Source organism: Ceratotherium simum, chromosome 8, assembly GCF_057802395.1.
Source record: "Ceratotherium simum simum isolate JZ-2026a chromosome 8, ASM5780239v1, whole genome shotgun sequence".
Lineage (NCBI taxonomy): Eukaryota > Metazoa > Chordata > Mammalia > Perissodactyla > Rhinocerotidae > Ceratotherium > Ceratotherium simum.
This window is the reverse complement of record NC_141907.1, coordinates 43,966,118-43,990,997: the sequence shown is the minus strand read 5'-3', so window position 1 is coordinate 43,990,997 and position 24,880 is coordinate 43,966,118. Positions and strand designations below refer to the sequence as shown.

Below are 24,880 nucleotides of genomic sequence, written 5' to 3'. Positions count from 1 at the left end.
TTGTTAACGGTTGTATAAGTTTTCTAATTCACATCTATTGGGATGGCTATAATAAAAAAAAAAGGAAAATAACAAGTATTGGCAAGGGCGTGGAAAATTGGGACCCTTACAGTGCTGGTGCAAATGTAAAATGGTATAGCCATGTCGAAGAAGTTTGGAGGTACTCAAAAAATTAAACATAAAATTATCATATGACCTAGCAACTCTACTCCTAGGTACTCCCAAAAGATTTGAAAACAGGAACTAAAACAGATAGTTGTACACCCATGTTCTTGTAGCATTATTCACAATAGCTAAGACGTGAAAACAACCCATGTGTCCATCATGATGAATGGATAAACAAAATGTGGCATAAACATATACAAGAATATTATTCAGGCATAAAAAGGAATGAAGTTCTGACACATGCTACAACACAGATGAACCCTGAAAACATTATCCTAAGTGAAATAAGCCAGATGAAACAGACAAATACTGTATGATTTCACTTATATGAAAAATCTAGAACAGGCAAACTCAGAGAGACAGAAAAGTAGATTAGAGGTTACCAGGGTCTGGGGAGGTGATTGCAGAGGTACTGCTTACCGGATACAGAGTTTCTGTTTGGGGTGATGAGAAAGCTTTAGAAATAGTGGTGATGGTTGCATAACATCGTGAATTTAGTGCCACTGAGTTGTACACTTAAAAAATAGTTAAGAAGGCAAAGTTCACGTTATATATATTTTGTTGCAATTAAAAAAAGTTTTCTAACTCATCACAGCTTTAGAGATGCTGGATTCCACTATGTTCTATATCAGTGGTTAGTAAAGTATAGTCTGGGGATCCCTAGGAGTCCCAAAGACCCTTTTATAGGGTCTATAAGGTCAAGTCTATTTTCATAAAACTAAGGAATTATTTGCTTTTTTACTCTTATTATCTCAAGAGTGTACAGCTGAGTCTTCCAGAGGCTACAAGATGTGAAAGGCTAGGTAGTAAATATTTTAGATTTGTGGGCAACAGGGTCTCTGTCACAACTACTCAATTCTGCCACTGTGGAAAAGCAGTCTTAGACAACATGTAAACAAATGGGTGTGGCTATGCTCCAATAAAGCTTCATTTACAAAAACAGGTGGATTTGGCCTGCAGACCCTAGTTTACAAGCCCTTATCTAAAATGCAGCTGTGAATCAAGCATGAGAAAATGTTTGTGTCACAACTGTTATAAGGCTTTATAATGAGAAGCTGAACTTCCCTCTAATCACATTCAAATTAATGCAGCATGGGCTGGCCTGGTGGCGCAAGCGGTTAAGTGTACACGCTCCGCTGTGGGGGCCTGGGGTTCACCGGTTTGGATCCTGGGTGCGCACCGACACACTGCTTGGCAAGCTATGCTGTGGCGGCATCCCAAATAAAGTGGAGGAAGATGGGCATGGGTGTTAGCCCTGGGCCAGTCTTCCTCAGCAAAAAAAGAGGAGGATTGGCAGATGTTAGCACAGGGCTGATCTCCTCACAAAAAAAAAAAAAAAAAAAAAATTAATGCAGCAGCTTAGAAGGACACAGTGATTGCAGCCAGCACTGAGAAGTGGTCCTCAAAGTGAAGGAGAAAAATAAATGTTTTAATCAAACGAACAAACACAAAAGCAAAGGCACAGCAATCCAATCTCTTAAACCTAGGCCCTACAAACACCAATAACCCTGGGGGCATCAGTATATTAAAGTACAGCACATAACTAATGTTCAAAATGCGGATTCTGAGTCATCGAAGAAATGCTTAATTATCTTCTATATACTTCTATAAAAGAGGCAAAGAAAGGCATAATTTTTTAAAAAGAATGACTTTACTATTTCTCTCAATGAGCCTACATTTTTCACAGTCACCCACCTTTCAAACCCCGGGTCTGATGCCCTTCTTTCCCATTCATTCCCACCTACAAAGAACCAGCACATCTCTTTGACCTTTCCTCAGTCAAAGTGTCCTAGCTCTTTACGACCACTTTGGAAAACTGTTTTGCCATATTTACGTAAGCTTGAACACATGCATGTCCAATGACTTGACATGCACTGAACATGCATGTCCAGCAACCTGACAATTTCACTCCTAAGTGTATACTCGAAAGAAATGTACATAGCTCTTCACCAACATACAGGTCCTAGAATGTTCATCATAACTATCTGTAATAGCCAAAACTGGAAATTACAAAATGCCCCTTAATGACACAATGAGTAAATGGATTGCGGTAGTTTACATAATGGAACACTATGCAGCAACAAGACTAAACAATCTACAAGTACACACAACAGTATGGATGAATCTCACAACTGTACTGCTGAGGAAAAGAAGCCAGAAATGTAAGATTTCATTTATAAAATGTCCAAAAACAGGCAAAAATAACCTATGCTTTTAATAGTCAACACAGTTACTGTTAGAGCAGGGTTTATGACCAGAAGGGAGCCCAATAGAAGTAATGTTTTCTATCTTGACCCGGGTGCAGGTTATATAGGTGTCTTCAGTTTGTGAAAATTCATTGAGCTGTATACTATGATACCTGTCCTGGCTTTCAATATTATTATACTGATCCTGAACCGATTATACTGTTCATTTCATACTGTTCAACTCTTTCTGGTCTCCCTGCCTCTGGTTTCTACCCTCCCTAACATGGCTCAAATACAGTTGTGAAGTTAATCCACCAGGAACAGTTCTTTCATCTAACCCTCCCTTGTACCCAGCCCACGTACAGGAGGACCTCCAATGTCTCCCCATGACTTACAGAATAAAGTCTATAATCTCTAATTGAGCCTCACATTCAACATATTCTATACGTCCCACTCTACCTTCCATGCCTTTCTCCCTCATTACTCCCCAACAACCTGCCATTCCTGTCAGACTGAGTCTACTGCACTACGTGCATTCCTGTTTCTATGACTTTGTCCACACTTTTACCATCTATTATTTGTACCTTGAATTTGGCACTTCATCAAACATTACCCTGTGATATCTCATATTATCATTTCGTGTTTTGTTGTGGATGTCTTCTCTTTTTTAATTGAGGTATAATTTATGTACAATAAAATGCATGGACCGTAAATGCTCAGTTCAATGAGTTTTTACAATTGTATCTACTCGTATAACCATCACCACCAAGATACAGAACATTCCATTACTTTAGAAAGTTCTCCTGACCACCTTTGTAGGCATTCTCCCCTCCACCTCACACAGAAAACTACTTTCTGAATTTGTATAACCATAGATGAGTTTGGCTTGTCCTTGGTGTTATATACATACCTTTCTGATAACTATCAGTTTATATGTTCAGGAGACTGTAAAGGAGACCTCAGAGTAGAACTAAGAGGTGGTGTGGGAAGACCATGTCGACGCATCTCTTGGATTGCTCGTTCTCTGTCCGTAAAGATCAAATAAGAGATTACACCAAAAAAACTGGTATACAAATATAAGGCGCTGTTATTGTTATTATCTAACTAGGTAATTTCTACTCAATTAATTAATTAGTATTTTTATTAAATTTAAGCCCAATCTCTTTATATGATTTTCAAATAATGGATAAAAGATTTCGATTAAAGGAATACGTACTACAAGAGGCTGTCCAAAACCCCTCTCAATACAGATTTTCAAATTTGGCTGGTTCCCTCCTCTGCCCCTTCCTTTCACACCTCTTCGTGCACATAAATCTAGCCTTCTTCCTTTTTCCTGCCTCAAAACTCCCAAATGTCAGAAGTGAAATAATCCGTTCTCTCTGCTATGCTTTCCTTCCCTGTGTCTGGGTCTGCCCCAGAAAACATGGTCTCTGGCCTAGACTTTTTCTGCCTTGAGTTCTTCAGTGTCCAGGATTTCTACCTAGTTGGGTGTTTCACAAATATTTTTTCATTATTATCTCCCTAAAGAAACTTCTTAAGCATTTTTCCATCTATATTCCAAATAGCACATCACTCAAAAGTTTAGCTGCAAAGGGATAAGAATAAGAGAATCCAAAAATTGACCTAATAAGCAATTTGACCACTATTTGAGAAGGAAATATCAGGAATGCTGATGTCTACGGTATTAATATAGTAGGAAAGCATAATGGAAGAAAAGTAACTTGATAATTGATTTGCAAATTAGGCTTCAATTTAAACTGTTAAAGCAGGTCTCATTCCAGTTTGGAACGCCTGGAGATTAAATTTTTCAACATAATAAAGCAAATGAACCGAAATGTGAGTATGAAAATTACTAAGCTATAGGGAATATATTGTAGAGGTTAAGAGCACAGACTTTAAAATTAGACCAACCTGCCTGGATTTTAGTCTTGGCTCGGCTATTTACTATTTGTGTGAGTCAGTTTCCTATAATATAGGCCTAACAGATTGTTAGTAGGATTAATCAGATATGTACATAGTATGTGGCACCTATTTGTTAACTGCCCTTATGATCATCAGCATCATCGCTTTTGTGATGATTTGTTTGGAGTTTCCTATTGGACCATCTTGTTTTGACTCTTGTAGAATCCTTACTGTCTTATTGATTCCCTAGCTATATCCTTTGAAATAATGCCCTAATTTTGCCCTGAGGAATGCTATAGGAAACACTTACACAATACTTGCTACTTTATTTACTGTAGGGATATTATCTTTCATAACACTTATTGCTTTTTTAGGACGAATTACTAAAAAATTTTATTTTACATATTAATGCTAAAAAAGTTTGTTATTTGTAAGCCATATTAAATCCTATTTGGAACAGGATAGGGAATAAATAAAAACATCGTTCAATGGTAAATTTTCTTCTTACCGTTCATATCTTTCAGTTGAAATCTGCCTTTTCAGAGCATCATGATCTGTTTGTAATTGTGCCACTTTAGCCCGAAGCATGGTGTTTTCCCGGCTTTGACTAGTTCTTAAAAACAAATTTTAAAAAAATCAAAGAAATAAATAACAAATGTTCTGTTTTGTAGAGTCAAGTGCTATGGATTTCTGTTTTTGTTATTAATTAATACAAATGGAGTGATACTTAGGGATGAAAAAGAGAAGATCAAGACTTTTCAACAATAATTCTCTGAACTTCTGGAGATTTTATCACAAAATTTTCTTTTTCATTCATCTCATTTATTTAACAAACATTTACTGAGCTTCTAGTATACACTAGGTACTGCAGCAATGCTGGAGATACAAATGTGAACAACACATGAATTGTAACACCAAGATGTAAAGAATCTTCATTGCCTCTTTCTTGACTCCTGCCTCAGAAAGAGAAATATTTCTAACTCCTTTTAAAAGATAATTATTCCACTCGTACTATCTACTCTGAGTTTCCTCTCCTCTTGCAACAAATATGTCCAAACCTCTCTATCCCAAAAAGACACCATCATCAATCTCCTGAAAGGTAATCAATACACTTATGAGGGTCAAATCCCACAGCCTTTCAAAGTCTTCTTCCTAATCCACAGCATGAGACACAGCCCCCTCTCCCCATCCTGAAACGCTCTCTCCTTCGCTGACTCTTCTCTTCGTTCCTCAAATTTAGGCATTTTTCTAAAGTTCACTCATTTACTTCCATAGGTACGACCTCTGTGGTGAAGATATACAAATCTACATCTCCAAACACAATGTCTCTCCTGAACTAAACCCCTGAATTTCCAAAAGCAGCAGGCACGTAAGTAAAATATTTTGGTTTTGTACAACTCTTCACATGGCCATCCTCCTCTCCCCCAAAACTGAAAAATTATCTTTTTTGTTCCTCTAGTATTTTTAAATCATTTGTTTTATGCTACAGATATACAAAAATTTACTCATATTGAAAAATTATTTTTGACAAGGTATTTTCCTCATATAGGTTGATTTATGACACTTACAATTTGCTTTCTGAAAGGGTTAACTTCTCTTTAAGTAGCTGAATTTCTGTATCCTTCTCATGGGAGGTTAAATGAGAATGAAATTCTTTATCTCTATTTGTAGCCAACAATGATTCAAGGTTTTTAATTGTATGTCTCTCACTTGACAGTTGTTTTTTTAACAGCTCTGATTCTGATTTTACATTTTCTAATTCCACCACAACCTAGAGAAAACACAAAGTAAGATGACCTCAGTACAATTTTAGACTTACTCTGAAAAATTATCTGCAGAGCTATATATACATGAGTTGCTTCATTTTGGGTACCAGTTAAAGATTTTAAAGCACTTCTTCAAGTATAAGAAAAACACCTTATTTTCAAAACAATCTTTGCTATTTTTATAAAGGCTTATTTGTCTATAAGGCCTACTCCAACCTGCAAACAGTTTTCTCTCATACTACCTTGTCAAGAGAGGGTCCTTAACATAAAATCCTAAAACGTGGCCACCCTATCAGCAAGAATGCCCTTCTGGTCTGTTAAACGTGTGTACTCTGCCTATATAGTCAAGCCAGTACTGGAGCTTCTCAGTATCTGATAATAAAGATACTACTAAATACTACTACTAAAAGTGAAAACACCCATGTTTGAAAACATACACTGAGTTGTTTAAAGCAATGCTTCAGTTTGGGAATGCTAAGTCCCAGCTAACTAGACTTTTAAAATTAAGTAAGATTTAAATGCCTTGAGATTTTTATTACAAAAAATACTCCACTTAGGAAGCAATGAACTGCTCAATCCTTCTCTTAAGTCTTCCACTTAAACAGAGAAAGAATGTATTGGGATTGCTCCTATTCATAATTGCAAGACTCAGATTCTCCTAAATACCCATCTACTCCAAAACAGACAGCACTTAATATCATCCCTATGTTTGCCAGAGAAATTTTGGCAAAGAAACCACTCTAAAGGGGAACAAATATATTGGGTAGTGAACAACAAAGTGAAACAATTTGAGTAGGGCTCAATAAAACAATGTGCCACGACAATATCTTTTAAGTTCTTACCCTCTCAAACTCAAGGTTTTTGGAATTCAACTGTTGGGTCATAATATCTTTGCCTGAGTCAAGCTTAATGCAAAGTTCTCTGAGGGACGACAAATCATTTAGTACAGCTGCTTTCTCCTCCTCTTGATGTCTCAGCTCTCCTTCTAACCTGGATATGGCTTTTGCCATTGATGAGATCTGAGATTCATATGCATGATGGGCATTTATGTGCTGAAAATAGAAAAAGAAACAGGTAAAAAGTTAAAGTAACCCAATAATTTTAAAGGCTTAAATCTGTGCAGCCACAACTTCACTTTACAAAATATGAGAGCCAATTTTTGCATATTTTAAGATACTCTCAGGAAGTTGCCTGCTATTTAAAGATGGCCTATTTAACGCTTAACAAAATGAATTGTATGTAATTATTGATCATGGTAACTAAGTACCTCATGTATATATTTGGAAGATGCATAGCTGAAAACTGTTTTAGGGTGTTACAAATATGAGAGATCTTTGAAGTTATATTAAATTTTTCCTTTATAAATTCTGTTATAATAATGCCTTTTCAAGAAAAAGTAATATATATACTTATCACTCAACTGTCTTCACTTAATTTTTTTTTTTTGCTGAGGAAGATTTGCCCTGAGCTAACATCTGTGCCAATCCACCTCTATTTTGTATGTGGGTCATCACCACAGCATGGCTGCCGCCCAGTGGTGTAGGTCTGTGCCCCAGAACCAAACCTGGGCCGCGGAAGCAGAGCGCACCGAACTTAATCACTAGGCCACGGGGCCGGCCCTGTCTCTAGCTAAATTCTGAATTTCAAAACCAGAGTTTGCTTTAAAACTAAATACAGTAGTCCTCCCTTATCTGCAGTTTTGCTTTCTGAGGTTTCAGTTACTTGTGGTTAACTGCAGTCCGAAAATATTAAATGGAAAATTCCAGAAATAAACAATTCATAAATTTTAAAGTGCACACAATGCTAAGCAGTGTAATAAAATCTTGTGCTGTCCTGCTCCATCCCACCTGGGACATTAATCATCCTTGTCCAGCATATCCACATTGAATACCTTACCTGCCCATTAGTCACTAGGTAGCCATTTTGGTTATCAGACTGACTGTCACAGTATCGCAGTGCTTGTATTCGAGTAACCCTTATTTTACTTAATAATGGCCCAAAGCACAAGAGTAGTGATGCTAGCAATTTGGATATGCCAAAGAGAAGCCACAGACTGCTTCCTTTAAGTGAAAAGGTGCAAGTTCTCAACTTAATACAGAAAGAAAAACTATCATATGCTGAGGTTGCTAAGATCTATGGTAACTTTTGTTACAGTATATTGTTGTAATTGTTCTATTTATTATTAGTTATTGTTATTAATATCTTACTGTGCCTAATTTATGAATTAAACTTTATCATAGGTATATACATATAGGAAAAAACATAGTATATATAGGTTAGGTACTATCCATGGTTTTAAGCACCCACTGGGGGTCTCGGAACATATCCTCCTCAGATAAGAGGGGACTACTGTACCCGAAGTCATATTTAAATTCAGTTTAACCTAATAGTAATAAACAACTTTATAAGATTTTAATAACTGAAATAATGAGCAAAGTTTGAAATACTGATAAATATATTTTTCCTAGAATAATCCATATTTTAAATTTCTCACAATTTAAATTGTGAATGATAAATACAAACTGATATAAACTCTACTTCTACGGTTTAGGAAGAATTCCACACTTGAAAAATAAAATTAGGGCTGGCCCTGTAGCATAGTGGTTCGGTTCGGTGTGTTCCACTTTGGCAGCCCGGGTTCGTGGGTTTGGATCCTGGGTGTGGACCTACACCACTTGTCAGCCATGCTGTGGCAGCGACCCATATATAAAGTACAGGAAGACTGTCACAGATGTTAGCTCAGGGCTAATCTTCCTCAGCAAAAAATAATAATAATAACTAAATAAAAAATAAAAATAAAATTATTTTAATAGGCTTTACTGAAATGAATCAACACTAAAAATCTAATGCTGTGCTATGACAATTTAATAAATTTCAACAATTGCAGAAAAGTAAATTTAATAAATTTGAACAATTGCAGAAAAGTAAATATTTGGATTTTCCAAATATTAATGAATTAATTAAATCAAAGTCCCCAAAACAAACTAAATATGTAAAATTTCATATACCACATAAGAACATGAAAAATGACAAATAACAAAAGAACTAAAGAATAGTTTCTCCTGAGAACTCTTTTGAAGGTTGAAAAGCATTCCTTTATTTATTATACTCCAAAATATATAAAGAACTCATACAACTTAATAACAAACAATTCAATTAAAAAATGGGCAGAAGATCTGAGTAGACAGTTCTTCCAAAGAAGACATACAGATGGCCAACACGTGCATGAAAAGATGCTCTACATCACTAATGATCAGGGAAATGCAAAGCAAAACCACAATGAGATATAACTTCACATCTGTTAGAATGACTACAATCAAAAAGACAAGAAATAACAAGTGTTGGTGAGGATGCAGAGAAAAGGGAACCCTTGTGCACTATTGGTGGGAATGTAAATTAGGGCAGCCACTACGGAAAACAGTATGGAGGTTCCTCAAAAAATTAAAAATAGGAATACCATATGATCCAGCAATCCTACTTCTAGGTATTTATCCAAATGAAATGAAAACACTAACTCGAAAAGATATCTGCACCCCCATATTCACTGCAGCATTACTTACAATAGCCAAGACATGGAAACACCGTTAAGTGTCCACTGATGGATGAATGGATTAAAAAACTTTGGTGTAAATATATAAAATGGGGTATTATTCAGCCACAAAAAAGAATGAAATCTTGCCATTTGTGACAACATGGATGGACTCTGAGGGCATTATGCTAAGTGAAATAAGTCAGAGAAAGACAAATACCACATGATCTCTCTCATATGTATGGAATCTGGAAAAAAAAAAAAAAAAGCAAGCTCAAAGATACAGAGAACAGATTGGTGGCTGCCAGAGGCAGGGGAGTGGGTGGGGTGGGAGAAATGGGTGAAGGGGGTCAAAAGGTAAAAAAGAAAAAAAAAATTGTATCTCTTTTACATACTATATATAAAAAAAAACTTATAGTGTATTAGTTTCCTAGGACTGCTGCAAGAAATTACTGCAAATTACTGGATGGCTTAAAACAACAGAAATTTATTCCCTTACAGTTCTGGAGGTTATAAGTCTGAAATTTAGATGTTGGCAGAGTTAGCTTCTTCTGGAAGTTCTGAGGGAGAATTTGTTCCATGCCTCTCTCCCAGCTTCTGGTGGTTGCTGGCAATCCTTGATGTTCCTCGCCTTGTAAACATACCACTCCAATCTTCATCTGGCATTCTCCCCTGTGTCTTCTGTGTCCAGATTTATATTATAAGGATACCAGTCATTGGGTTATGGCCTGCCCTGGTCCAGAATGACCACATCTTAACTGGATGACACCTGCAAACACCCTATTTCCAAATAAGGTCACATTGATAGGTGCTGGGGGATAGGATTTCAACATATCTTTTTGGGGACTGTAATTCTACCTTCCCTCTGGCTCCCCAAAATTCATGTCCTTCTCAAGTACAAAATACATTCACTCCGCTCCAACGTTCTAGCATCAACTCTGAGTCCAGAATCTCATTTAAGCATCATCTAAATCAGATAGGGTAGGACTCTGGGTATGGTTCACCCTAGGGCAAAATTCCTCTCCCTCCACAGATCTGTGACATTAGAAAACAAGTCATCTGCTTCTAAAATACAATGGTGAGACAGGCATAGAATAGACAGCTCCATTCTGAAAGGGAGAAAACAGAAGGAATAAAGGGGTTACAAGTCCAAAGTAAGTTTGCAACCAAGCAGGGCAAATTCCATGAGATTTCAAGGCCCAGTGTCTGTTCTTGGATGCTCTGTCCTCTGGGCCTGCTAGAGTGGCCCCACTTTTTGGCCCTTGGCTGCAGCCCCACTCTCTTGGCCCTCAGTGGCAGTGGTCCTACCCTCTGGAACCAAGGAGGCAGTAACCCCATGCCCTGAGTCCATGTCCTCTGGGCCCGTGGTGGCAGCAGCAGCCCCATCAGCCTTTGAGCTGCCCTTGGCAGCCCAGCTGGTCTCTGAGCCATCTTCAGAGTCATTCTTCCCTTTTCTTGAAGAATATGTTTGTAGCCAAGTAACTCTACTGGCCTGTTTTCTGCTAGCAGGAGCCCAGTTCAACAGCCTTCCTTCATTTCATCCTGTTTCTGTCCCTTTCAGTCCAAGCCGGCAGCTTCTGCTAAGATGACTGATTGGATCCATGAGTCACACACCTAATCTCTTCACCAGGAGGTTGCTCAGCCACTCTTGGCCCTATCTCCAGAGCACATTATCTGGATAGGCTAAGAATTTTTCAAATCATCAAGTCCTGGTTCCTTCTTTGCTTAGCAGTTTCTTCCCTAATTTATCTCTTTCCTCTACATTTTACTATCTGCAGCAAGGAGAAACCAGGCTGTGTCTTCCAATTTGCTTGGAAATTTCCTCAGCTAAATATCCAAGTTCATCACTTATAAGTTCTACTTTCCTCCCAAGAGCATACCATAATTCAGCCAAGTTCTCTGCCATTTTATAACATGAATCACTTTTCCTCCAGTGTCCAATAACATGTTCCTCAATTCCACCTGAGACCTCACTAGAAGAAACATTCATATTTCTGGAAAAATTCTGTTCATGACAATTTATATATTTTATAAATGATAGAAGTTTTCTCTACAGCTGTCCTTTCTTTTTTCTGAGACTTCACCAGAACCGCTTTTAATGTCCATCATTCTATCAACAATCTTTTCAAGGCAATCTAGGCTTTTTCTATCAAGCACCTCAAAATTCTTCCAGACCTTATCCATCACCCAATTCCAAAGCCACTTTCACATTTTTAGGTTTGTTACGCCTGCATCCCATTTCCTGGGACCAAAATCTGCATTAGTTTCCTAAGGCTGCCATAACAAATTACACAAACTGGGCAGAAATTTATTCCCTCATGGTTCTGGAGACCACAAGTCTGAAATCCAGGTGCTAGCAGGATTGGTTCTTTTTGGAGGTTCTGAGGGAGGGACTGTTCCATGCCTCTCCTAGTTTCTGATGGTTGCTGGCAATCTCTGGCATTCCTTAACTTGTAGACATATCACTCCAATCTCTAACTATCTTCACATGGTGTTCTCCCCTGTGTCTTCTGTGTCCAAATCTCCCTCATGTTATAAGGATACCAGTTACTAGATTAGGGTCCACCCTAATCCAGTATGACCTCGTTTTAACTTGATTATATTGGTAAAATATATATATATATATACGGATTATATTTCCAAATAAGGGCACATTCAGAGGTATCAGGGGTTAGGATCTAAATATATCTTTTTGGGGGCCATAATTCTGCCTACTATGGATAATCAATACTTTCTCCTAAAAAATGAACACTACAATACTATACCAACAAAACAAAACTAATAGCCAACTATTTTATATCAATCTAACTTAGGGTTCCTATATTTTAACTGAACTCAAAATTCTACTGAGATTTTTATTAGACCTGTCTGTATGACAAAAGCTTATTTAAATCCACATGCAAAAGAATGAAGTTGGAGGGCCAGCCCGGTGGCATAGCAGTTAAGTGTGCGTTGCTCTGCTTCGGCTGCCCGGGGCTCGCAGGTTTGGATCCCGGGCGCACACTGACGCACCACTTGTCAAGCCATGCTGTGGTAGAGCCCCATATAAAGTAGAAGAAGATGGGCATGGATGTTAGCCCAGGGCCAACGTTCCTCAGGAAAAAAAAAAAGAGGACTGGCAATGGATGTTAGCTCAGGGCTAATCTTCCTCACAAAAAAAAAAGAAAGAAAGAAAGAAAGAAAGAAAAGTTGGACACTTACCTTATACCATATACAAAAATTAACTCAAAAAAGATTAACAGACTGGAACATAAGAGTTAAAACTATAAAACACAGAAAAAAATAGGGGAAAAGCTTCATGGCATTGAATTTAGCAATGATTTCTTGGATATGACACCAAAAATAAAGGCAACAAGAGAAAAAATAGATAAGTTGGACTTCATCAAAATTAAACACTTTTGTACATCAAAGGATAAAATGAGTGAAGTGGAAAGCCACAGTTTGAGAAAAAATATTTACAAATCATACATCTAATAAGGGATTAATATCCAGAACATATAAGCAATTCCCACAATTCAACAACAAAAAACAACCTGATTAAAAAATGGGCAAAGGATTTGAATAGGCTTTTCTCCAAAGAAAATATACAAATGGCCAATAAATACAAAAAAGATGCTCAACATCACTAATCATTAAGGAAATGCAAATCAAAACCAAAATGAGATACCATTTTGCTACCAACTGGGATGGCTATTATTCAAAAAAAAAAAAAAGAAGTGTTGGCACGGATGTGGAGAAATTGGAACCCTTACATCACTGGTGGGAATGTAAAATGGTACAGCCCTTATGGAAAACTATACGGTGGTTCCTCAAAAAATTAAACATAAAATTACCATATGACCCAGCAATTCCACTTCTGAGTATACCCTAAAGAACTGAAAACAAGGATTCGAAGAGATATTTTGCACCCATGTTCATAGCAGCATTATTCTTTTTTTTTTCTTTTGTGAGGAAGGTCAGCCCTGAGCTAACATCCATGCCAATCCTCCTCTTTTTTTTTTTTGCTGAGGAAGACAGGCTCTGAGCTAACGTCTATTGCCAATCCTCCTCCTTTCTTTTCCCCAAAGCCCCAGTAGATAGTTGCAGGTCATAGTTGCACATCCTTCTAGTTGCTGTATGTGGGACGCGGCCTCAGCATGGCTGGAGAAGCGGTGCGTTGGTGCGCGCCCGGGATCTGAACCTGGGCCACCAGTAGCGGAGCGCGTGCACTTAACCGCTAAGCCACGGGGCCAGCCCAGCAGCATTATTCTTAATAGACAAAGGTGGAAACAAATCAAATGTCCATTGACAAATGAATGGATAAACAAAATGTGGTATATACGTACAATGGAATATTATTCAGCCTCAGAAAGGACTGAAATTCTGACACATGCTACAACATGGATGAACACTGAGGTTAAGTGAACCTTAAGGCTAAGTGAAATAAGTCAACAACAAGTCAAATATTGTATGACTCCACTTATATGAGGTATATGGAGCAGTCCAATTCATAGAGAGAGAAAGTAGAATGGCGGTTGTCAGAGGCGAGGGGAGGGGAGAAGGAGGAGTTAGTGTTTAATGGGTATAGAATTTCAGTTGGGGAAGATGAAAAAGTTCTGGAGATGGAGAGTGGTAATAGTTGCACAACAATGTGAATGCACTCATTGCCATAGAACTGTACACTTAAAAATGGTTAAAATGGTAAATTTGATGTTATGTATATTGTACCACAATAAAAAAGAAGTAATGAGGCTCCTAAACAAATTATTAGAATTAATGACAAAAGATTACCATTGAACTTGATTTTATCAATGCTTAAACCTCACTGTAATAAGGTATCTTCGAATGTTTTCTGTTTCACTAAATAATGTCTTCACAAGACAAATGAACGTATTACCTCAAGGCAAATGAACGTATTACCTCCTGAATTTCTTTTTCTAACAGATCCACTCTTTCTCGAAGGTGTCTCCTCTCCGTGTCAATAGAAAGAAGCTCCAGTCGAACTGAGCTGCTTTCTCCCTCAGCTTGATGGGCTTTGACTTCCCAGTCTTCAGCACGGTTATGAAGCATCTGAAATCTATCTAACAAGTCTTGATTTTCTTTTTCCTAGTTTAAACATAATTAAATTGTTTCTAAATTAGTAATTGTCACACTTTGGAATACCCATGTCATAAACATAGACACACATTGGGATTTTTGTTTTAATTTAGGAAGCATAAGCTAACTGGGCAGATATATACTAAGTAAGATCTGAGGAGAAACATAAAAAAGATAGTAGGCAAGAGCTCCACCCTCATATCTTAACACCTAATAGAGCGGACAGAATAGAGAAACATGAAAAAGTTAAAAAAAATCATTCTTAAATCCAACCTAAGTGTTTTTCACCTTAGCAGCCATTAAGCTCTCCCATCGTGACACCTCAGTTATGTAATTATGAACTCTACTCTTCATTTCTTCTTTTTCTTGCACTGCTGCTTCCAATTCTAATGAGATTTCCTATAAATCAGAAAATTGAAGACAAATCTAAAATGAACATAGCACCTAGTGAGTTCTATTTATATTCATATAGCTTCTTTTGAATTTGGGGAATAAGAGAGAGTAGGAAAACAGGAAAACTATTCCTCAGTGTCATTTTCACATATTTTTCTTGACTGATCTAGATTTTTTTTTTTTTTGGTGAGGAAGATCAGCCCTGAGCTAACATCCATGCCAATCCTCCTCTTTTTGCTGAGGAAGACTGGCCCTGGGCTAACATCTGTGCCTATCTTCCTCCACTTTATATGGGATGCCGCCACAGCATGGCCTGACAAGCAGTGCATCAGTGCGTACCTGGGATCCGAACCCGGGCCGCCAGCAGGGGAGTCTGCGCACTTAACCGCTGTGCCACAGGGCCGGACTCTGATCTAGGTTTTTAACCAAACATCTCCCACAACAGTCCTCACAAAATACCTGATATTTACATTAAGGGCTAGCTATGCTCAGGTGCTGACATTCTTTTTTAAATTCATATATCAGCAATATGCTTTACACTGAATAATACTGAAAGTAATTTTTTTTAAAACATAAAATATTTAAAATAGGAAAATCAGGGCCGGCCCCATGGCTTAGCGGTTAAGTGCGCGCGCTACGCTATCGGCGGCCTGGGTTCGGATCCCGGGCGCACACCGATGCACCACTTCTCCGGGCATGCTGAGGCCGCGTCCCACATACAGCAACTAGAAGGATGTGCAACTATGACATACAACTACCTACTGGGGCTTTGGGGGAGAATAAAAAAAGGAGGAGGATTGGCAATAGCTGTTAACTCAGAGCCGGTCTTCATCAGCAAAAAGAGGAGGATTAGCACAGATGTTAGCTCAGGGCTGATCTTCCTCACAAAAAAAATAAATAAATAAAATAAAATAAAATAAAATAGGAAAATCATTGGTCTTCTTGGTATATCCTTTAATAAACCAGCACAAACAAAACCAATACCTTTTAGCATTTGCCATTCTAAAATATTCATTCATTTTCTTACAGGTATATCTCTAATCCACTGGAGGTAAGTACGAATAATTAAAATCTGTCAAGGTTCTTTTTTTTTTTGTGAGGAAGATTAGCCCTGAGCTAACATCCATTGCCAATCCTCCACTTTTTGCTGAGGAAGATTAGCCCCGGGCTAACATCCGTGCCCATCTTCCTTCACTTTATATGGGACGCCACCACAGCATGGCTTGACAAGCGGTGCGTCGGTTCGCTCCCGGGAGTTCCGAACTTGGGAACCCCGGGCCGCCAAAGCAGAGCACAGGAACTTAACCGCAGGCTATGCCACCGGGCCGCCCCCTGTCAAGGGTTTTTAAAACATTGCAATTTTGCCCTGGGAGTGAAGCTGAGGTTCTCACTCAATATGGTGACAATGATTTCCGCCATAGAGAATACCATGCTCCCAGCTTTAGGATTCCTTGCAACAAAGACTAAAATTTGAAGAGACCACAGTTGCACCCATGAGACACACTGTATTACACAGCAGCATTCTAAACCACATTTTTAATACCCTTATGAACACTATTCTCCTTAAATAATTATTTCTTATGTTGCTGATATTTATATCAAAATTCAGAAAACATATTTAAAGCTTTAAAATTTAGCAAACAATGAATATACTGTAAGACTGTGTACTATAAAACTATCAAAGTTTATGCATTTTGCTCATACCTGGTTTTCTCTTGCCATTGTAGCCAGATCATCTTGTAATCTTCTGTTTTCCTTAAAAGATATTTCTTTAGATCTTCCTACTTCATCAAGTTCTTTGTGAGCTGCATCAAGCTGGCGCCGGAGGCTGCTTATCTCTCGGTCCCGATTAGTCAACATTTCCTTTAGCTGGCTGTTACATGAGTGATGTGGAAATAATAAAGAAAGCTTTTTGGGAAATTGTAATTTGTTTAAAAGAAAACTGTTGTACTCTGAATTAAATACACTAAGAATACAAGAAATTATAACTACTGCATTAAGACAATGATTAATTAGGTAAGGCAGATGTTTTAGATAGATCTCTATCAATCATTATGTGCAAATGAAGTCATAAAATAAATTTATTATTCCAAAAGTCAAGTAAAAACAGACAACTATCAAGTGTTAGGGGCAGAACATCATGGATTCAATTGGCAAATATTTATTTAATGTTTAGGTCTCCACTATTACATAATATGTAAGGGTATATAAAATAATTAGTGACCTTTGTTTAGAAGTAGACAGACTAGACACAAAATGTAAGATTCTGTAACAGTGTTCAAGACAGAATAATTGATGAGACATAACTGTTTAGATGTGGATGATAGAGGAAGGGGAGAAAGTTAGAGAGAATAACATTTTCATGCAGGAGACTGAGAAAATGAAGCTGCCAGTGGCAAAAACAGAAAAATTGAAAAAGGAAATTTTCCTATTGCCAGATTGCTACGTAAACAGATGAAGCTGCATCCACTGAAAATTCTTAAAAAGCTAGATGCCATTTCACTGATTACTTACCTCATAGAAGATTCATACTCTGAGACTGTTATCTTCATCTGAGCAATAGCTTTTTCCTATAGAAATTATAAAAGTATATAAGATTTTAAATCATTCATATAGAAATGTCTTCAGTTGAAATCATATAATTTATCACATTTATATAGTTCAAATCCAATTATATAAATTATGCTATAAAAGAGCTCTCCAGGTAAACATATTTCCATGCGTCAACTGTACTTCACATATTGCCATGTTTCTACCCCCTCTAAGGACTTGAATTGTTTCCTTGAATTTGCTGTAATCACACCTGATAAAATTATATTCTAGAAATAGAACTTCTGAAGATTCAAATTACTAGGATAAAATGAAATTTAAACATATGAGAAGATATGGCCCTCGGTCTTAGGAACTTGTACATGGGTGATAAGAACTGCATATTTGAAACAGAGAATAAAATAATCTTTTCTGTTCAGAAGCTGAATAACGATATTTAACAGTCACATACTTTATTAGCTAGGTTTTCTTGCAAGTTTGCAATCTTTTCCGTCTTCTCATCTACAGTCTCCTGAAGAAAGTCTTTTTCTTTATCAATAACACCAATGGTCTTCTTCATTACATGAGCCTCTTCATCCTGTGAAGTCATCTTAAGGTGTAGTTTACCTATAAATGAAAAGAAATGTTTGTTAGACAACGTTAAGCTAGGATTAACAAAAACAAAATTTAAAAACATTTACCTATTTTTTCCTCCAGTATTTTAATTTGCGCTTCGGCCGATTCAAGTTCATCTCTTTTTATGGAAAGTCGGTGCTGATAATCATCAACTGACTGCTGTAGCTGCTCATTTACTATCCTAAAGAATCAGCAGACAAAAACAAACGGTATTCTTTATTTCTGGTAGAAATAATTTTTTAAAAATGAGAGATCTTAAAAAATATTTTTCTTATATTTAAAGGTTTTATTTCTTATTTTAAAGCTCTTCCAGTATAATCAATGGCATTATATTATATATTATTTCTTGCTGTCCACCATTCTTCTTCAAATGGTTCTATCTTCCTAAAAATAATATAGTATAAAAATCATATTAATTGGATACTCTTTTTCTAGAGGCTTCCTGATAGTTTTAAAGCTCTTCTCAATTTCCTAATACCAACTCTCTTTCTCTTAAAATCTATTTCTATTAGAGAAGACAAAGGGAAAGTCTTGTTTTTACAGTATGGCCTGGCACCGTATAGGATTATCCATAAATCCTGACCAAACTGTCCAGAGCTTTTAATTTTTCTTCCTATTCTGACATTTTTGGTGGGTAGTCAACTGGAGGTCACAGTAAACAGGGAAAGCAGGCATTTAGTGTAGTGCAATGAGGATTTAAGACTAAAGATTGGTTTCAGGGAGCAAAAGAAAGGACATACAGAGGAAATAGAGACAATTTCAGAGGAATCGCTTACTGATCGCTCAGATTATTTTCCAGAAGTAACAAGAATTTGCTTTCATGTCATCTAGAGTCTTTGGAATGCTTTTAGCCCTGACCTAAGAGTTGTTAATCCTGCCTTGCTGGAAAAACATGGCTCTCACCTCAGGCTATTTATTGGGAACTCCCACAGGTTCCTTTGGGTTTGAGGATAAAACAGGGAAGAAGACACCAAAGGTGGCTTAACTTAGAACTACCTAATGGGGAGGAGGTTTGGATTCTGAAGCCACTAGTAAGATGAGACATCTCCAGAGAAACGAAGATTTACTGGCAATACTGAAGTATTCTGAAAGACATACCTTACATGGAATAAGAAATGCCTGATGTCCAAGCTGGATTTCGAAAAGGGAGAGGTACACAAGATCTAAGTGCGATTATTCATTGGCTACTGGAGTGCTCCAAAGAATTTCAGAAGGAGGCTAGTCTATGTTTCATAGACTACTAGTAAAGCCTTTGACTGCATGGATCATGAAAAGCTATGGGCTACTCGGAAAGAAATGCACGTGCATCAGCATTTGACTGTCCTGATGCATAACCTAGATTATAGACAAGAAGCCACCGTCAGGACAGAATACGGAGAGACAGAATGGTTTCCTACAGGCAAAGGTGTCAGAGAAGGGTGCGTTTTATCTCCCTATCTGTTTAACCTGTATGCAGAACACATCATATGAAAAATTGGGCTAGACTCAGACAAAGGCAGAATGAAAATTGGTGGAAGAAATGTCAACAATCTAAGATATGCAGATGATCCCATCTTACTGGCAGAAAGCAGCAATGACTTCAAAGACTTGAAATGACTTCTGAGGAAAGTGAAAGAACAAAGTGCCAAAGTAGGACTGCATCTGAACACCAAGAGGACAAAAATCATCACCACAGAAGAACTACACAACTTTAACACAGATAACGAAGACACTGAAATTGTTAAAGGTTTTGTTTACCTTAGTTCACGTCACCAATTTACATGGAGACTGCAGCCAAAAAATCAAGAGAAGACTGCGACTTGGAGGGGCAGCAATGAAAGAATTAGGAAAGATCAAGTGTAAGAAGGTGTCATTAGAGATGCAGGCCAAGATTATCCACACCCTTGTGTTTCCAATTACTATGTACGGGTGTGACAGTGAAGGCTGACAGAAAAAAAACTGATCCATTTGACATACCGTGTTGGAGGAGAGCTCTGCAGATACCCAGGACTGCCAGAAAGACAAACGAGTGGGTCGTAGAGCAAATTAAGCCTGAACTATCACTGGAGGCAAAAATGATAAAACTGAGGCTGTCCTACTATAGGCACATCAGGAGAGAAGGCAGGATTCTTTGGAAAAGACAATTACGCTGCGGAAAGCAGAAGGCAGCAGGAAAAGAGGAAGACCAAATATGAGATGGATTGACTCCATAAAGGAAGCCATAGGCATGAGTCTACAGAGCTGAGTAGGGCTGTTGAGGATGGGACTTTGTGGACAGCACTCATTCACGGCGTTGCCAGGAGTCGGAGCCAATTAGACAGCATGTTACAACTCAAAGACAAAAGATATTACCCTGACTGCTCTAATAGCAAGTGAATGATGACCCAGAGGGAGGGAGGAAAGTCAAGTTGAGACTGACGTCTTTAGAACTGCACAACCAAACAGAACCAAGTCAGAAAGACTCTAGGTTCAAGGATTTTACTTCATAAAATTATCTGAGAGGTCCAGGTGACTTTACTGTATTTAAGCTGTTCCTAAAAGCTACAGCTATTGCTCTAAGAGATATAACTACAGGGAATGGAGAAAGAAGAAAGCTAATATTCATTGTATTGATACTTTATAAACATTAGCTCATTTATTCCCAGAACAGTTCCATAATTAGGACTATTATCCCAATTTTATAGAAATAAATAACTAATAACTTGTTCAAGGGGACAATGCTATTAAGGCAAAGAAAATATGCAAATCTAGGCTAGTCTAACCTGGCATCAATGTTTTTCTACTACATCACATTGCCTTCTATGAAGAATTCAGGGAGACCAGCATCCCTCTATGTGGAAGAGAAATGTCTGCCAGTAAGCTATAGGGTCCTTTCAAAAATGGAATGGCCCAGAGAGTCTCTAATGAAGGACACTGAGAAGTTGGCAGTGCTTGAAATCCTAAGTATAAGTGTAAAGATCTCTTTACACCTAAGTTCACAAGAAGGATTAATTCCTAACAACAGCAGGATTGATAAAGGAAGGCAGGATAACATCTTGATTGATTATACATATAAATTAAGATCTTAGTGAGTCCTAAAAATAGCTTTACCTTTTCATATTCTAGTGTAGACAGGGAAGGGGACAACAGAGATTCCATACCAGACCTCGGACGTACCTTTTCTGACAGAAGTATTGTTGCTAAGATAAAGGTCTTCTTAATGAAAGAATAGAGGCATAAAGTTCATAGGAAACAGTCGCTGAGTGATTATTATATTATTTGTTCATCATGGTGTTTGAAGAGGAAGTTTTGAGAACCTTTTGAGAAAAGTTCTTAGGAAAAATGAACCAATTTTGTAGCTTTGAAAGTGCCATAAACAGAGAAAAGGGAAGTGATGACTTCACACCAAAGTGAAGCAATAAAACTTAACTTCAGAATCAAAGTTCTAGCTTTCTATTTCCCAGCCATGTGGCTGGATAGGACCATCTCTCTGAGCCTCCAATTCATGTTATATTACATTACATGGAGGTATGCGTGTTTTCATTTTAGGGGGCAAAAGTAATTCCTTTCAGGATTCAGTATATTTTAAACAAAGTCAGCATCTTTAAGGGTCCTTTATTCATAGGAAGTGTTCAAGTTCTAAAATGAAGTTGAAGCTCCATCTGAAAGGGGTAGGTTTGACATCTGAATGGCCTTTTAGAGGAAAGAGCGACCGATATGGTATCCCTGTACTGTGTGAGATATCTCCAAGAGTCTACGGTTACGGCCCACCACTAACTGAGACAGCCTATTATTAAGTATCATCGCTTGGTGAGCCAGAGAGGGGAAAAGGGATCAGGATTAGCTTTTCTTTCACCTTTCTGCAAAGGGATGATGACTGGTATCCGGGGGCCCTAGTTCCCTTGGCCCTTTCAAGTCCAGCTCCACGAGCTAAGCTGTCCTCACTTAGGGCCCTGGCTCCTCTTCCTGTCTTGGTAGAAAAATATCAGCATGCCCAGAAGACAGTTCTTAGGCATCCTAAGCAATCTATGAGCTTTCTTTCCCTTACCTAAAATGGTTCTCAATTCCCTTAACAAATAAATACTTCTCAAGGGAGACCAGTTATATTTCCTTTTCTGAATATACCTAGACAAATCCTACTATAACAACTGATAGCTATTGCCATAATAATAAGTCTTAACTAGAGTTTATGGGCCCTTTTCAGGAGAATCTGCTACTGCATTTATTTGATCCTGGATAAGTACATAATCCTCTAGTTTTGAAGAAGATACACAGATAACTAAAGGTGAATTGAAAACCGTATGAGGGTGTTATCAGCTGCAGGAATCTAAATGTTTAGAGCCTCATGGCTAGTGGCTGTGAGGATAATGGCTGTTTACTATGGGGTTGAGAAAAGTTAGTTGTCTAACTGGGCTGGAAACTATCCTCGAACAGGGGTTGGCAAACTATGGCCTGCTACCTTTTTCTGTAAGATTTAAGAGCTAAGAATGGTTTTACATGTTTAAATGATTGATAAAACTTTCCACAGAAGAATATTTTGTGACATTTGAAAATTATATGAAGTTCAAATTTCAGTGTCCATTAAGTTGTACTGGACCACAACTATACTCCCTCATTTAAATATTGTCTATGGCTGCTTTTGTGCTACCAAGACAGGGTTGAGTAGGTGCGACAGAATATGTATAGCCTGCATAGTCTAAAATATTGACTCTCTGTCCCTTTACAGAGAAAGATTACTGACCCTGGCTCTAGAGGCTGGCTAGCAATGCTCTGAGGGACTAATAGACCATTGTTCCTGGGTAGAGCAAAACTGCTTTATAGCATTATGGAGTTTTGATTTGGGGCATAAAATGCCAGGTCTTACCAAATGTTAAAATTCAAGAAAAACAACAGTCATTTGTTTAACGGATGGTTATAAAGTGAGATTCTGTATTATGTCCTCTGGCGCCGCACCAAGAGACCAGACCAAACAGCCTCTATTTGGACAATTAGAGACTGTGCTTGCTGTAGAAAAGACTGGTGGCATTGAAATTTGGTGAAAAATGCCTGACTCAGGAAGGGACAGAGAAGACGGGTAGGTAGATGGAAAGGAACATATATGCTTTATCTATCTGAGTATCAGTTTCTTAAATGTCTTCATGTCAAGGGAAAGAGAACTTGATGTGATTAAAGGAGCAACAAGATCTCTCTTAACCATATGGAAAGTGGCACAAGGTTTGGATAATGTAGCTTTATTTCCACTCTATATATGCAGGCTATACATATTACATTTTGTATTGGGTTCAACTGTGGATTTGGACCTGAAGGCTTGAACTCACGGTTCTACCAAAGTATACTGATAAGGAGAATGTGACTGATACACTTTCCTCAGACAAGATAAGTCAGATTTTTCTGTCAGAGCTAAACAAAGTTATGGAATCATGCAATTTCCTCAGGTTATACAAGGTAGAGAGAAAAATCCTCACAATCCCTTCCTATAACACAGTGACTGAATTGCTCCTAGGTGAGGGAAGTAGCAGACTGAGCTCACAAGAGAAAAGGGTATTAGTAAAACAAAGAAAATACCAAAGGAGCTATAGGCTAGAGGACCCAAGAGAGGGCACTGAAAGCTCTGCCTTCTAAGACTGGAAAGGGCCTCCTGTGAGGAAAGGAAAGGGGAGTTGTGGCTATAGTATGAAGGAAAAAGCAAAATGGATTAAACACCAGATCCAGTCAGCTGGACACAAAAGTTAAAAGGTATGCTAGCAATAGATGACTATTTCTGGGTGAGAGAAATATACCATGGTATCTGTACTTTGGAGCTGAATATAGACATGAACCAGAAGAAGACAGGGTGGTCCATTCAGCTAGCTCTCCATCCTAGGATGTATGTAGTCTTTGCAAAAAAAAAAAAAAAAAAAAGAAAGAAAGAAAGAAAAAGGGAAAAAAAGCAGCTTCTACCTTAACTGTTCCTAAAGTCTAACTTATCAAGACTCGTAGTCAGAACGGCAGAAGAGCAAAAATTGGAGATGCCCTATATGAGTCCCTAATTAATACACTATTCCTTAATTAAACAGACACATCCAGCTCTTGGTCTCATTTCATTAAGTTTATTTGATATGAGGGACACCTTATGAATCTAGTCTCAGGCTTTTCTTTTCCTAATTATTCTTTTGATTTTCAATTGCGCTGTTTATTTTACTATAAATTTTCGCAATTCTGTGTTTGTATATTAGATCTGTGTCTCTTTTTCCCTCATCATTTCTTTTTATCATTCTGAGTTCTGAATTCTAGGTGAAATTCTTGAGTTTGTTTTCTATTTCACCAATTCAGTTTTCTGAAATATCCATTCTACTATTAACTAACACTTTCAGTTTTAATTTCTCAATCTTTTTTCAAATCATCATTACTATAATCCTTTCTGATCTCAAGTTGTTACTACTTCATGATTGATTTAGTTTCACATATGCAATGTCACACTGACAGTTGAAAATCTTTTCCTGATTTTACCGCAAATGTAATTTAGAGAGAAGTATTTCCTCTGATTCTTCAGAATGATCCCCTTCTTCTGACCTTCAATATCTTTTTACTTATTGCAGCAACCGAGTCCAGAAAACACCTTTGTCGACTTTTTGTTTCCTTCAGTATTCTGTATTCTAAATTGACGAATGGCTAACCAACGATCTACTCTCCCTAAGGTAAACATTCTGCATTACTGTATCTTTCTCTCATTCTTATATAAGTCATCCAATCCTTTTGAT

The 24,880-nt window shown here is 37.7% G+C and overlaps 1 protein-coding gene across 6 annotated transcripts in view; it reads right to left on the bottom strand.

Moving 5' to 3' along the window:
• The window catches only part of CEP135 (centrosomal protein 135), an 80,525-nt gene that overhangs the window by 3,761 nt on the left and 51,884 nt on the right, over nucleotides 1–24,880 (bottom strand). For 5 of the 6 annotated variants that reach the window (XM_087434350.1, XM_087434349.1, XM_087434347.1 and 2 more), the window contains 10 exons: nucleotides 18,248–18,363; nucleotides 18,019–18,173; nucleotides 17,532–17,587; nucleotides 16,722–16,890; nucleotides 14,913–15,023; nucleotides 14,448–14,633; nucleotides 6,862–7,071; nucleotides 5,822–6,024; nucleotides 4,762–4,866; nucleotides 3,262–3,375 (listed from right to left, as the gene is read on the bottom strand). In XM_087434350.1, the coding sequence (XP_087290476.1) occupies nucleotides 3,276–3,375; nucleotides 4,762–4,866; nucleotides 5,822–6,024; nucleotides 6,862–7,071; nucleotides 14,448–14,633; nucleotides 14,913–15,023; nucleotides 16,722–16,890; nucleotides 17,532–17,587; nucleotides 18,019–18,173; nucleotides 18,248–18,363 (1,411 nt within the window). In that variant the 3' untranslated portion in view covers nucleotides 3,262–3,275. Of the gene's footprint in view, nucleotides 1–3,261; nucleotides 3,376–4,761; nucleotides 4,867–5,821; nucleotides 6,025–6,861; nucleotides 7,072–10,047; nucleotides 10,658–14,447; nucleotides 14,634–14,912; nucleotides 15,024–16,721; nucleotides 16,891–17,531; nucleotides 17,588–18,018; nucleotides 18,174–18,247; nucleotides 18,364–24,880 lie in introns of those variants that run through there. The other variant, XR_015552920.1, reaches the window with a different exon arrangement.